Source organism: Mirounga angustirostris, unplaced genomic scaffold, assembly GCF_029215605.1.
Source record: "Mirounga angustirostris isolate CCGP_5_RB_7025 unplaced genomic scaffold, mMirAng1.0.hap1 SCAF_1, whole genome shotgun sequence".
NCBI lineage: Eukaryota > Metazoa > Chordata > Mammalia > Carnivora > Phocidae > Mirounga > Mirounga angustirostris.
Genome location: NW_026991709.1, coordinates 102,286,117 through 102,301,463, shown reverse-complemented (window position 1 = coordinate 102,301,463; position 15,347 = coordinate 102,286,117). Strand labels below are relative to the sequence as shown.

At 35.6% G+C, this 15,347-nt stretch overlaps 1 protein-coding gene across 3 annotated transcripts in view; it reads right to left on the bottom strand.

The window, feature by feature from the left end:
* IFT80 (intraflagellar transport 80) overlaps positions 1-15,347 on the bottom strand; it is a 126,097-nt gene that overhangs the window by 100,537 nt on the left and 10,213 nt on the right. For 2 of the 3 annotated variants that reach the window (XM_064585774.1, XM_064585775.1), the window contains 2 exons: positions 11,126-11,206; positions 8,467-8,690 (listed from right to left, as the gene is read on the bottom strand). The exons of the other annotated variant lie outside the window; for it this stretch is intronic. In XM_064585774.1, the coding sequence (XP_064441844.1) occupies positions 8,467-8,690; positions 11,126-11,160 (259 nt within the window). In that variant the 5' untranslated portion in view covers positions 11,161-11,206. The remainder of the gene's footprint in view (positions 1-8,466; positions 8,691-11,125; positions 11,207-15,347) is intronic. 3 annotated transcript variants of the gene reach the window in all.

The following is a 15,347-nucleotide window of genomic DNA, read 5'->3' as shown; positions in this document are numbered from 1 at the left end:
AGATCTGGCTACATGCTGGGCATGGAGCCTGTTAAGATTCTCCCTCTCTGCCCCTCCTCCCCGCCTCTCTCATTAAAAAAAAAAAATAATAATAGATTCTCTCCTTCCCTCTGTCCCTCCCCTCTTCTCTCCCTCTCTAAAAATAAAAAATAAAAAATAAAAAAATAAACTGAGGCCTAACAAAAATTTTTAAGAGTTTATTTGAGCAAAAATCTTCCAAATGGGGAGCACTAAACCAAAAGTGGTAAAGAGTGTTTCACCAATAGTTGCTGAGGAAGAGACTTTTATAGAGAAAAGGTGGACGCAAAGGAAGGAAATTATTGATTGGCTATAGCCTAAGGCCTAGTTAGCTGTTTGTGATTTGTTATCCTTAGGTTTCAGTTTCAAAGACTTGAGGGTGTTTACAGACTTAGATTTTGGTTTGCTCACGCTGGCTAAAGGCATTAGGGCCACCTCTGTTGAATGGCCTTGTTGTTTAATTAATTTAACAATTGATAATTCCAAATTTTAAAATACTTGCCTTATATGATTTTACCCTGTGCCAGGCACTAGGTAGACAAAAAGGAGCAGGCTACTTGATTGCTGTTCTCAAAAGGCTCACACATATATAGGTAAAAGTACAACTTTTTAAAATTACAACTTTAAAGGACCTAAGCAAACTAAGAGATGTCAAGGGGACAAATCAACTGTGCAAAGAATAAGTGCTACAGAAAGCTGAGAAAAAGAGGCACCCAGGTGGCTCAGTCAGTGCCTTCAACTCAGGTCATGATCTCAGGGTCCTGGGATTGAGCCGCGCATTGGGCTCCCTGCTCAGCGGGGAGCCTGCTTCTCCCTCTGCCTGCCGCTCCCCCTGCTTGTGCTCTCCCTCTTTGATAAATAAATAAATAAATAAATAAATAAATAAATAAATAAATAAATAAATAAAATCTTTTAAAAAAAGAAAGCTGAGAAAAGATCATGAAATAATGTGGGTTTGAATAATCCTGAAATCTAGTAATACATAGCTCATAATAATTATTTTAATTAAGTACAGTGACATTAGAAACTTCCCCCAAATCTATCTATATCTACCTACCTTGCAGTAAAAAAATCACGTGCCTAATCAAATTTTAACTCAGAGAAGTTACTTTGTTTGAATTCACTTTTAACTTAAGGCTTTTCAAGACCGTCTTAATATTAACAATTCATTAAAAATATATCTAAATCAGGGGCACCTGGGTGGCTCAGTTGGTTAAGTGTCTGCGTCCGGCTCAGGTCATGATCCCGGCATCCCGGGATCACGCCCCGTGACGGGCTCCCTGCTCAGTGTGGGGAGTATGCTTCTCCCTCTGCCTTCCCCTGCTCATGCTCTCACTCTCTCTCAAATAAATGAATAAAATATTAAAAAATATACATGCTTGAAATGGTTTAAAACATTTCTCTGGAAAACTCTAATACAGATGGCTTTGAAACATTTAACACCTAGCACCTGTGGTTATTTCACTAACCATGTACCCATTCTTACCAACAAAGTCATTCCCTCTTTTTTACACAGTGAGCATTATTTGCAGCTCTGTTACAATATTTTTTTATTGGGCTGTGATCTGTATCAGGGCAGGGCGCCACGTCTTAGTCATATTTTTATTTCAATAGTGCTTTTACATAATCACATTTGTTAAACTTGACCAACTCAGTAACCATCTCCTAACTTAAAAAAAAAAAACAACTATGCTGACATTCTTTTTTTCTCATTCCATCTAATAGCTTTCTTTTCTCATCGTTCATTTTCTAGGCCCTCTACAATAAGCTACGCTTTTCCTTCATCTAACTACCCACTAGCAGCAATTACTTTTCCCCATACCTTCCTTTTAACTTTATATTTATCACTGGGTCATTTTTGAATGTAATAAGATTACTTTGAACTCAAATGTTATTCTCTTCATGAAACTAACTTGAAATTAATTGGGATATACTTTTTATGCATTGCTTTACAGAGAAAATGCAAGGGGGAACAAATCTCAAAAGAAATTGTAAAGATGACATACAGTAAGTGGAAAGCTAATCCTGTGGCCATTGTTTACTTTATTGAGGTCTGTTCTCACTAAATGTTAGCATATTGCCTATCACAGAATACCCACATAATAAACAACTGTTGCATATAATGGATGAATCCATCACCAAAGAGATTAACCAAATAACTCTTAAACCAGAAATGAAGGATCCAGAAATTTCCTTTCAATTTATGCCATATTTGAGAAATTTTATATATTTAGATCATTGATATTTCTTACCCTAAAATACCTAATACTGATTTTCTGACAAGTGCTAAAATTATTCTTGCTTCCTATGACCTCACACAAGACATATACTGGGACAACTAGGGTCAGCTCTTTGCATAGATTTGGCACTCAGTAAATCTTTGGACTTTGTATTTTGTCTGGTTACAGATTACATGAATAGCACACCCAGAATAAACCATAAATATAAAATACTATATATCAAATATTCTTATTTTTTTATTAAAAAACATTTTTTTTTAAGTAGGCTCCACACCCAATGTGGGGCTTGAATTCAGAACCCTGAGATCAAGAGTTGCAAGCTCAACCACCTGAGCCAGCCAGGTGCCCCCATATATCAAATATTTTTAAGCCCATAATTATCCATTTAACTATTTTGTTTCTTCTCTCCAAATTTTCTATAATCTTTTAAAAATGCAAGACCCAGACTAGAGATGAATTTATTTCTAATTATTTGCCAGGGGTGGGGTAGAGAAGAGAATATAATCAATATGGTTATATTAATGTATTGATTTATTGAACAAAAAAGTGGATTTGGATAACAAACATGGATATTTAAATCCTAAGGTAGAAAATTAACCTTTTGTTCATTAAAGAAAAAAAATAAACTTTTTAAAAAGAGGGAAATGTTATAAAAGAGAAGAAAAATAGAGGAAACATTAAAATTATATAAAACACATTTCTTAAAGTTAGAAATGCCTTAGGAAATGTCCATGGAAACATGAAAGGGTTTGGAATAGGGTGTTAAGAAAAAGGACACATGAGCGCTTTTGCATACTGCTTAATAGCAGAAATGATTTGGCAGATGGTTGCAAAAAGCCAGAGATCTATAACCAACCACCAACTTATGATAAAAGAAATGAACACACAAAATCTTTTTTTTTTAAGATTTTATTTATTTATTTGACAGAGAGAGATATAGCAAGAGAGGGAACACAAGCAGGGGGAGTGGGAGAGGGAGAAGCAGGCTTCCCTAGGAGCAGGGAGCCCGATGCAGGGCTCGATCCCAGGACCCCGGGATCATGACCTGAGCCAAAGGCAGACGCTAAACGACTGAGCCACCCAGGCGCCCCCACACAAAATCTTTTTAAAGTGGAATTTTTAAATAGACATATTAAGAAAATAAGGGAATTATCTTAAGATATCTAATACAATGTATTAAAAAAATTATCTTTCAGTAAATGTAATTTAAAGAGTATTTAACAGCTTTACAAAAGATTTTACACCAGAATTCCCCTAATGCATTTTATATAATTCAATTATTTTTTAAATGTAAATCTTAATACATTGTCAAATATCTCTTCTAAAAAGTAGCATACAGCTGCATGAAATATTCAAAAAGTAGTAATGTTGGAGAGAATTATTGGTAAGACAAAACACTTGGCAAAAGTCTGCCTTATGTATTTAAGGACCTGCCACCAAATCTCAGGGATCTCTTTTGGAATGTTATCACTACACAGAAGAGGGAGGGGGTATGATGAAGGAACACTGGAAGAGTAATAAGAACAAACTCAAAAACTGTAACCCTTCCCTGCCAACATTGGGGAAGAAAAATCAAGAAAAGAAAGTTGGTGGCAACTAGAAAAGAGAAACTCCTGAGCAGTAAATTAAATTTTTAAGAAAATTTTTTTAAGAATTTGGTTAACGTCATACAAAATGGAAAAGTCCTAGAGATCTGGTGTACAATACTGTGCTTATAGTTAACAATACTGCACTGTATATTTAAAAACTTGTTAACAGGGAAGATCTCATGTTATGTATTTTTTTTAACCAGAATAGTATATATTTTAAGTATTGGGTTAACAAATAATATAGTTCTAATATATAAAATAATCTCCAATGTTTATCTGACAGAAAACCCCTTGACTACCTCCCATTGACAACTACTTCCTTTTTTCTTGAACATTTCTTTTTCATTTCTGGATGCTCTTTTCTATCTTATCCTTCCATTTCTTTTCTTTGATCTATCATGCTTTTCCCTCTCTTTCACAAGTTCCCAGATATTTCTCATTCTAGCTTAGATGAAAATACTAAACTACTCTGCTTTGGTTCTCACTTCTTTCCACATCTAGCTGTGGCATATAATGTTTTTGTTTTATTATACAGTAAACCTAAAAATAAAATTAAGCGTTATAGTTTCTCAAGAGTCATAATATATTTATACTTATATATTTAAATAAATCTCACAAATTTATCTCTTAAATTACATTTTTACATTAAAATTTTTTCCCTCGCAAAAAGTGTTTTCTCTAAAACCAATTTGAAATAGAGACCCAAGCAATTATTCTTTAGCTGGGTGTAATTAAGTGATCTTAATTCAGAGAAGCACTCAGACAACAGAAATTATCAAGACTAATTATATTTATTGTCCATATTCACCAGACACAACTCAATTCTTATATACTATTGCATTTAAAAAGGAAAAGGCAAAGGAAATATACAGTATGTCACCTTCTGTGTAATACAAAAAGTGAAATGAGAAAATATGCATGTATTTGTTTACTTTTGCCAAAAGAAACACAAGAAGGATAAACCAGAACCAAAGAGATTGTTTACCTACAGGGAGGAAACAGAAACAAGGCGTGTGGGATTGGGTGGTAGGAGTAGTGACATTGCTCTGAGTATGCTTTTTTTAATACAGTTTTGTCTTTGTGAAACCATCCATGTTAATGTTTTACATGTTCAAAAAAATAATCAAATCAACAAGGATGGGGGAGAATGGAAACCTTAGTAGAAAACAAACACAAATAATACATTTAACTATATTTTAAGTGACTAACATAACAGTTAAGGAAGGGGGAAATGCAAGTAACTTTTGAACACAGGACTTTGATTCTATATATTCAGTATAAAGATAAAAACAAAAGTAAACAAATATTAAACTCTAGTTTTTTGCAGTAGTGTAGATTAGCCATTCTGAAACAACCTATGTGTACTGTAGAATTGAACAAGTGAGTAAACATATTGAAAATAATAATGGGAGCCAGGCTCCCTCACTATTTCCAAGTATAAAAAAAAGAAAGACTGGAATTAACCCTATAATGTTGAATTGGTGGCATCGAATGAACTCATGATTTTTAGTATGGAAAGGAAGGAAGGAGAAGAGGAAGAAGGAAAGAGCAGGAAAGAAAATGGAGGGAAGAAGGGCAGGAGAAAGAGAAAAAGAAATAGCTGTAGATACGTATGTTTTTAAATATACATTTATGGGGCGCCGGGGTGGCTCAGTTGTTAAGCATCTGCTTTTGGCTCAGGTCGTGATCCCGGGGTCCTGGGATCTGGATCCTGGGATCGAGCCCCACATCGGGCTCCCTGCTCGGAGGGAAGCCTGCTTCTCCCTCTCCCACTCCCCCTGCTTGTGTTCCTGCTCTTGCTATCTCTCTCTCTGTCAAATAAATAAATAAAATATTTAAATAAATAAATATACATTTATATTCCTATTTCTTAGCTCTCTGAAAGGATCTTGAAGCAAACACACCTCATTGAAATGAGCTTTGCTAGCACTCTCATCTTGTTTTTAAAATACCAGAAAGCACCAAGAAAAGAACAGGTCTCCTTGGAGAAATGGGTGATTTGGGGGGCTGGGTTTGGGAAAGTACAAGATAAGCCTCAAATAGCTTGTGCCGGCAAAGAAGTACTCAAAAAATGATGAGAAAATACTACCCCACCCCCCCAAAAAATTCATTGGCGCTGGCTTGATGGGGCTCCACTGGCCAAATGTGGGACAATTTTCACAACAAAATAAAAAAATTACAGAAATAAAAAAAGAATCTATGAGTCTAATCTGACATAAGTAAACAAATAAATGGGTAAGAGAGGGGAGGCTCTTCTTTGCAGCAGAATACCAACTAATCAATATGGAAGGAATTATGGAATTTAAAAAAAAAATCACCATTTAGCAATCATCTGAGTAATAAATGATTCAGCCAAATATCAACAGTAGATGCTAAAATAGTGGGTAGAAGTTTAAGGAGGAAAATAATATTTTTACAGAGTCTGAAAGTATCCATTCACAAATTATTTATTAAAAGGTAAAAACAGGGGCACCTGGGTGGCTCAGTCGTTAAGCATCTGCCTTTGGCTCAAGTCATGATCCCAGGGTCCTGGGATCAAGCCCGCATCGGGCTTCCTGCTCAGCAGGAAGCCTGCTTCTCCCTCTCCCACTTCCCCTGCTTGTGTTCCCTCTCTCGCTGTGTCTCTCTCTGTCAATATATAAATAAATAAAATCTTTAAAAATAAATAAATAATAAAATAAAAATAAATAAAAGGTAAAAATAGTAACTTCACAGATTACTTTAGTGAATACAACCTTTCAAAGTAATCAAAGTTAACATCACCAATAATGGGTCAAACCAGCATCATGAATCTCTCAATGTGATGCCCTAATTATTGTACACTGAAAAATGTGTACACTGAATCTAATTATGAGGAAGTATCAGACAAACACAAATTGAGGGACATTCTATAAAGGAAAAACAGATCTGTATTCTTCAAAACTGTTAAGATCATAAAAGAAAGGGCACCTGGGTGGCTCAGTTGGTTAAGATCATAAAAGAAAGACAGGAGACTCTAGATTAAAGGAGGTTAGAGAGATACGACAAAAGCAATATGTTATTCTGTACCAGAAAAAAACAAATTTCTATAAAAGATGTTATTAGGACAATTGTTAAAATTTGAGTATGAACTGTATATTCAACTTAACATCAATGTTAAATTTCCTGATTTTGATCAATGTATCGTGGTTATATAACAGAAAGTCCTCATTCTTGGGAAATGCACTGAAGTATTTATGGTAAAAGGGGCATGTCGCACGTCTATAAATTACCCTTAAATACTTAGGGGAAAAAAAGCGTGCGTGTGTGTGTGTGTGTGTGTGTGTAGTGAAGTGGGGGAGAGAGGGATAGAGCCAATGATAAAGTATATGGGACAAAATGTTAACAGGAAATGAATTTGGATAAAGGATATGCAGGAGTTATTTCTACAATTTTTACAACCTTTCTGCAAATGTGAAATTATATCAAAATTAAAAGTTGTTTTTTAAAAAGTCAACCCTTTGTTTTATCATCTGAGGTAAGCAAATTCTAGCTGTGGTTCACAGTCAATCTTCTAAGTCCAGCTACTTTCACACAATATCTCATTTAATCAAGATTCAGAAAAATAAGGTTAAAAAAAACTATCATAAGTTCTGTCTGTAAAAGAAGTAAAATCTGATTCAATACTTTGCCATAACATCCCTTCCCTGTTCTGGTTACAAAAGCCCTCTTCTCTTTCTCTTTCCTTTTCCATGGTGGCCTGAGGCCTACTGTGTTCAGTCAGTGTCCCATTCCCTTGACTAAAGTGATTCTTTCATTGGCACATGACCCAAGCTCGCCCAGGACTCTCTCTGCAACTTGTCTGCAAAAGATACTGAGGAAGAAGCACTCTCTCTGCTGACATTTCTTTTCTAGGATGAGCCTTGGGTTACTGGCTGCCATCATGCTCACCTTGTGGGGACAGCCCATCTAACAGATGGTGAGAACAGGGGCCTAATGCAGCTGTGGTTGAAGATCTACCCCTGGAGTTAGGTGAACCAAAAAACTCCATCTGTGCATAAGTTAGTCAAGTAAGTTTCCATCACTTTTGATGAATGTATTTTTAATTGACATAGTAGGTAAAGTGTAATACAGACAAAAAAAGTTCAAGTTATTTCAATGAAAATAAAAACATTCCCACAAAAAGTAGAAAAATTACGCTTTTTACTCACCAGTAATAAAGCTACAGTCAAATCAAATAAGTCACCAACTCTATTGAGTGGAAATTAACATGTACTAGAAAATAAAGACAATATTCAATAGCTTACTAAATGTTGCATTGTGTCCATATCTTTTTTAGTGTGGTTCTGTTATAAAGCTAAATTTGAAGAAATTAGAAACCAAAACTGATAACAGCTTAACAACTATTTTCTGTGAGGTCACAGAAAAAGTAAAGCTGAAAGCTCAGATCAAATCCTACAATATGCCAGCTTCACTTTCTCCCATGACAATAGTTTTATAGCCTATACACAAACCAAATGACTACAAAGATTTTGGATTAAATGTGTAGATAGAGGTATGCAGATCTACAAACATCAGCTTTGTAAAACAACTAAAAGCATGCCACACTAATATGTCTTTTAAATACAAAGATGAGCATATAACATTTATTAAAAACTTACCATCAGAACTTGTGAGGACAAAGCTTTCTGCTTGAGTTTGTTTCTTTATGCCTAAACTTTTTGGAAACCAGTGAAGATCTATGGGGTAAATATCATCAGGAAGCTTTACTATTTGACTTGTTTCACTGGTTAACAAGTTCCACTTCACTATCTGGTGATCATCACTACATGAATACAGTTCTTCAGCAGTAGTCCAGCCCACACAGCTTACTAATTCTTGATGTGCCACCATGTTAAGGAGATATTAAACACACAAAAACCTTAAATCTTAATAAATAAAATAATTTGCAGATGCAGATTATAAGAAAAAGATAAAATAGGGTCAAATGTTTCAAGCTTCTAAATATACTTTCCATTTCATGACTTTCATATTTTTTCCATATAAAGGAAAATAAGCATCTATCAAGACAGTTGTAAGAAGAATGGAAAGCAAGAAATCCACATGCCAAAAGAGGACAGAAAGATCTGACAACATGAAAATTTTTAAATTGTGTTACAAAAGATTCCATAAATAAGGCCAAAAGATACACAAAGACATCTAACAGATCAAAAGGTATGAAAGGATATACACTAAACTGTTGGGGGATAAGTGAGAAGAAAAGTGAACTATAATTTTTAAATCTACATAGATCTATATCATATTAGAAGAAATATGTATTATTTTGATAAGTTAAAAAAATCAAGTGTTAAAAGAAGACTGAAATCTAATAGTAAAATACCTGCTTAAATTACACATTATAATAACAATTTACCTAGAAAAAAACCTACAGCTTAACTGCCAAAACTAAAATCTTACCAAACTTTTTGACATTAAATTCAGGAAACAATTCAATTATAATTTACTGCACCTACACAATGCATAGCACTGGATAAGATATGAATCCTAAAATTCCTACTTTATTTAACCCATTTTTTTCGGTCTCTGATTTATCAGGAGGATTTCTATAAATTGAGATGCTCAAGTAGCCCTCTGTTCCTCCATCAAAATGGGCTGCTTACCCTAACAGAACTGTGTATATAGAGAAGGCATTTCAGTTTGTCATTTACGAGGAATCTTTTTCTTACACATATCTGGGTATCTGTATTACCAGATCATTCCTGGTTGGGTTGTTTGTTCTCTTGCTATTACTGTATAATCTTTTTACTTCCTCCACTTCTGACTAGTGCTTTTTATTGGCTTATCTAAGCAATCAATAAACTCCAAGGAAAAGAAACAATGTGCTATAATTATTCTGGAATGTTCTAAGATTTAATACTTCAAAATGATAGATTAAGCAATAACCAAAAAGGTAAAAGAAATTATAGGAAGATCTTAAGAATCTGCAAAAATAGATAACAAAGTAGCATTGGAATATTCAACATATAATCTAAACAAAAAGACCTGGTTATCATGAGACCATTACTGAAAAAATTGTTCCAATATAATTGCTATGGTCTAAACAATGTTAGGTAAAACTTAACATTAGAAAGGGAGAATGTTAGATAAAACCAAGAAAGGAAGAAAATACACACACACACACACACAACACACCCATTTCAAAACAAAAAACATTAAGTTTATCCTTATATAAATTGCTGTAAGTGCACATCGGCCATGTGTGATATATCTTCAACCTATTAGGTCAACTAAGAGTATGGGAGAAATGAGAGGACTGACAGACTAAGAAAGTTTAAAAAAACTGTTATTCTTCAACTTGAAAAGGTAAAAGCAGACAACAGACACAGCCAAAATCTGTAAGATTATATATGGCGTGAACTCTTGAGGGCATACTTTGAAAAGACAGTAAAAAGGATTTAAGGAGAAATCAAAGGAATTATAACTTCACTCAAGAGGTAAAATAAGTAAGATAGTATAAATTTTAAAAATTTGATCAAATATCTAAACAGTGCTTTGATATCTCTGATGAAGGACCACATTTTTCTCTATTTCAAAGCTACATTTTGTAAGATAAAATAAAAATGAATTATTAGAAAAATTATATTTGGGTGTTGTGACAATGTCAAATTGCCAAAAAAATGTCTTACCTCTTACTTTCTAATTTCTGTACTTATCCCTTCACAGACCTGCAATAGTCTACAGTTGATTCTTTATAGAAGCACTAATCTAAATAACTAAGCATGAAGGTAGAGAGACCTGTCATATCTTCCTGACACGAAATTGGGTATTCTTGCTAAGAAAATATAGGGTCACGCATTTGAGAAAATATTTATAATCGCTACCTTCCCACTTGAAATAATAAAGGTCTGACTGCTCAGATTTCCCCAGCTTATCCTCCACTTTATCATGAGTATGAAGAAATAGAGCAGAACTCAGTGAAAACATACTAAATCACACTAGCAAAGAAATTATTTGGTTTTAAAAAAAGAGCCGCTCTTTAAGATCCTACTAGACTAAACAAAAATTGTGTTTTATGTACTTAAGCACAGTACTTAAACAGAGTAAGAAAAATGTCAATAAGGATTTGAAAGTAAGATTTAGAGCAAATAGTTTGCTTTGGAAAATTACCTGCAACATATGATCTCAAATATTTCAAAAACAATTTAGCTAAATTACCATTAAAAGAATGAAAAAAAATCCACTCTTTAACTAGAATACAATGTAGAAAACTTTTAACAACAGATGATCACAATAAGGTTTATAAGTATCAAAAGGATATGTTTTGGTTCTTTTAAAAGAGAGATCTTCAGTCTCATGTCTCCACTTTCAGCAAAATTATAAAATGCAACTTGATTGTATTCACTGTAAAAATAAAAGTTAGGGGGAAAATATAAAATTTACATTAAGAACAAACACATGTACACAAAAAAATAAAAGCAAACAAAACATCTTAGCATTCCAAGGACACTAAAACACCTCAATACTGTTGGCATCATATACATGGAAAGAAGAAGAAAACTAGTCAGTGTGCTAACCCTGCCAAGGAGCGACTGGAAGCCTTGGGTTGGTTGTAGAGGTCCTCTACAACCTGCCTGAAACAGTTCTACAAGTGCAGACCACCATTAAATCTGAGCAGGTAAATAATTTCCAAAGGCTGTCCTAGGGCCAAATCAAAAGACTCTGTAAACTGGGAACCCCTTAATGGCAGATCATTATTGGTCCTATTGAATGGTACATTAGAATAAATTCCCAAGGTCTAATCAAGGGATCAAGGCCTTAATTTTAATGGTCTCAATTCTGGAGCCCACATGTGAATATTATGACATCATCAACCTGAGGTAGATAGAGGTTGGAGGTAGATATACTGCCCAACAGTTATGGTTGCCATGGTGGCAACGTGAAAAATAAGTGTGTTATTTAAGGAAAAGGTAATAAATCTCTTATAAAAGTTATATAAAAATCACAATGTAATCGCCAAATAAAAATATGGAAAAAGAAGAGCAATACTCCCCCAAATAACCTTGTCACCAGAAGATATAAATCAAATGGAGTTTCCTCAAAAAATTAAAAATAGAACTACCCTATAATCCAGTAATCACCCTACCAGGTATTTACCCAAAGAATACAAAAACACTAATTCAAAAGGAAATATGTACCCCTATGTTCACTGTACCATTATTTACAACATCCAAATTATGGAAGCAGCCCAAGTGTAAATTGATAGATGGATAAAGAAGAGGTGGTGCGTAATCATCCATAAAAAAGAATGAATTCTTGCCATTTGCAACAATGTGCATGGAATATATATATATTATATATATATTAGATAAAACCAAGAAAGGAAGAAAATACACACACACACACACACAACACATCCATTTCAAAACAAAAAACATTAAGTTTATCCTTATATAAATTGCTGTAAGTGCACATCGGCCGTGTGTGACGTGCTAAGCGAAGTAAGTCAGAAAAAGACGAATACCATATGATCTCACTCATATGTGGAACTTAAGAAACAAAGCAAACAAAGGGAAAAAAAGGGGAAGAGAAAGACAAACCAAGAAACAGACTCTTAACTATAAAGAACAAACTGATGATTATGGGAGGGGGGGAGTGTGAAATAGGTGATGAGGATTAAAGAGTACACTTACCGTGATGAACACTGAGTAATGTATAGAATTGTTTAATCACTGTATTGTACACCTGAAACTAATATAACCCTGTATGTTAACATACTGGAATGAAAATAAAAAATCAAAAAAATATATATAAATTGGGACGCCTGGGTGGCTTAGTCAGTTAAGCATCTGACTCTTGATTTCAGCTCCAGTAATGATCTCAGGGTCCTGAGATCCAGCCCCAGGTAGAGCTCCGAGCTCAGCAAGGAATCTCCTTGAGATTCTTTCTCTCCTTCTCCCTCTGACTCTCCCCGCCCCCCCCCCCCACTGGTTCATGCTTGCACACGTGCACCCTCTCTCTCTCTCTCTAAAATAAATCATAAATCTTTTTAAAAAATTACTCTCAGGGCACCAGGGGGTTCAGTCGGTTAAATAACCAATTTTTGATTTTAGCTCAGATCATGATCTCAGAGTCCTGGAATTGAGCCCAGGGTCAGGCTCCCCGCTTAGTGGGGAGTCTGCTTGTCTCCCTCTCCCTCTGCCCCTCCCCCTTGCTCACTCTCTCTCAAGTAAATAAATAAATCCTTTTTAAAAATTAAAAAAATAAATTATTCATATATTTATAACTCATATATTTATATAAACCAAGAAAATTGCTAAATTGTCTGAACCTAATTTATAGTTACAGAATTCTGAGTCATATCACTAACCTAAAAGGAAAAAAACAAATCAAAGTGTAATTGAAGGAAAAAATACCTCTTTGCCCAATAGAAAATTACTGCTAACTACATCAAAGGAGGTGCTGAGTATAGATAAGTATTCAGTGGGTCTCCCTTAGATAATTTCTCATTCTCCCAAATCCAAGAAGACTTTTAGATCAGCGAAGTGCTAAATACAGCTGTATTTCAAAACACCTTTTTCACTTATTCTGCTCATATATTTATTAGACTAGGTGGGGGTGGGGACTGTTAAAACCACAGAAAAAAATCTGAAGTTTTATGGTCAGCCAATATGCAACTAGGGTCAGAAACACTTCTCTTCCAGTTAGTTCACTAAGGGAGATTTCTGTTCTTCTTCAAAAGTATGAATCTATGTATAGTAGCCAGAGCAAGAATACTGCTCTCTCCTAGGCACACCTTCCAGGGCTTACTTTTTTCCTTAGAAGCACCTTTCTCAAAACTCCTTCCTCCCTTCCATCAGACCTTCTCTAATTACAGGAAAAAGAGCAAAAGTATTTACAAAATGCTTTTTCTTTTTTTTTTTTTTAAAGAATTTATTTATTTATTTGACAGGGAGAGACACAGCGAGAGAGGGAACACAAGCAGGGGGAGTGGGAGAGGGAGAAGCAGGCTTCCCGCTGAGCAGGGAGCCCAATGCGGGGCTCGATCCCAGGACCCTGGGAACATGACCTGAGCCGAAGGCAGACGCCCAACGACTGAGCCACCCAGGCGCCCCAAAATGCTGCTTTTTCATAATGATTCAAATTCACCAAGCTTAAAAGGATTTTTTTTTTAAAGATTTTATTTATTTGACAGAGAGAGAGAGACAGCGAGAGAGGGAACACAAGCAGGGGGAGTGGGAGAGGGAGAAACGGGGTCCCTGATGAGCAGGGAGCCTGATGCGGGACTCCCTGGATCAGGACCTGAGCCGAAGGCAGATGATTAACGACTGAGCCACCCAGGTGCCCCGCTTAAAAGGATTTTAAAACAATAAAGGCAGGGGCGCCTGGGTGGCGCAGTTGGTTAAGCGACTGCCTTCGGCTCAGGTCATGATCCTGGAGTCCCGGGATCGAGTCCCGCATCGGGCTCCCTGCTCGGCAGGGAGTCTGCTTCTCCCATTGACCCTCCCCCCTCTCATGCTCTCTCTATCTCATTCTCTCTCAAATAAAAAAAAATAAAAATAAAAAATAAAGGCAGACAAATTGGTGCTTCTGGAAATGACAACACAATAGATAAGAAAATACACGTAAAATCTGAATATACAACTGTAATCAGAAACCTAAAAGATCTTTGGCGAAAGCATGATGTATCCTACATCAAAATACCTCAAATTGCTGAAATCCGTGACAATTAGGAATAATTCCTCACCAAAGAAATTACAATTCCATGTAAATAGTAAAGGCAGTATGGTTTTATAAGAAAGGTATCTGCAACCATTTAGAAACCTGGTGCAAAGGAATCAGAGCATGGCATTCCAACACTGGGAAGATTCTCCCTTGCTCAGATTTTCCCCCATACATCCTATTTAGCTGAGATCATCTGCATGAAGGAAATGTGCATTCTGATGTGAGACTGGATAGTAGTATAAGGGAAAGGAAGTATTAGAGCATAGCCAATTTGGGGAAGTGCAGAGCTGCCTGAGGACGACATTGAGGCTTTTTTTTCTGCCCAAAGCCACAGTCCCCAAGGATCTGACCAGTCAATAGTATTTGGGGAGAGGGAGTGGCTAAGGTGGGGGAGATAATTGTACAAAAATCTCTACAGTATAGCTAAATTGATCTATTTTGCAATTTTATATGTGAAATAGATGGCTTTACCACTAAAAATCATTAATAAATTGGTTTTGGTCCAGTATAAGTCAACATCTGTGGGGCTTAAGAGGAAAAAATGTAAGGGACGCCTGGGTGGCTCAGTCGGTTAAGCATCTGCCTTTACCTAAGGTCATGATCCCAGGGTCCTGGGATCCAGTCTGCATCCTGCATCGGGCTCCTTGCTCAGCGGGGAGCCTGCTTCTCCCTCTCCCTCTGCCTGCCACTCTCCCTTCTTGTGCTCTCTCTCTCTCTGTCAAATAAATAAATAAAATCTTAAAAAAAAATTCAGATTTGAGTTTTTAATATTCATTTTATTATGTGTCAATTATACCAGATTTTGAGAGAGAATGTAGAC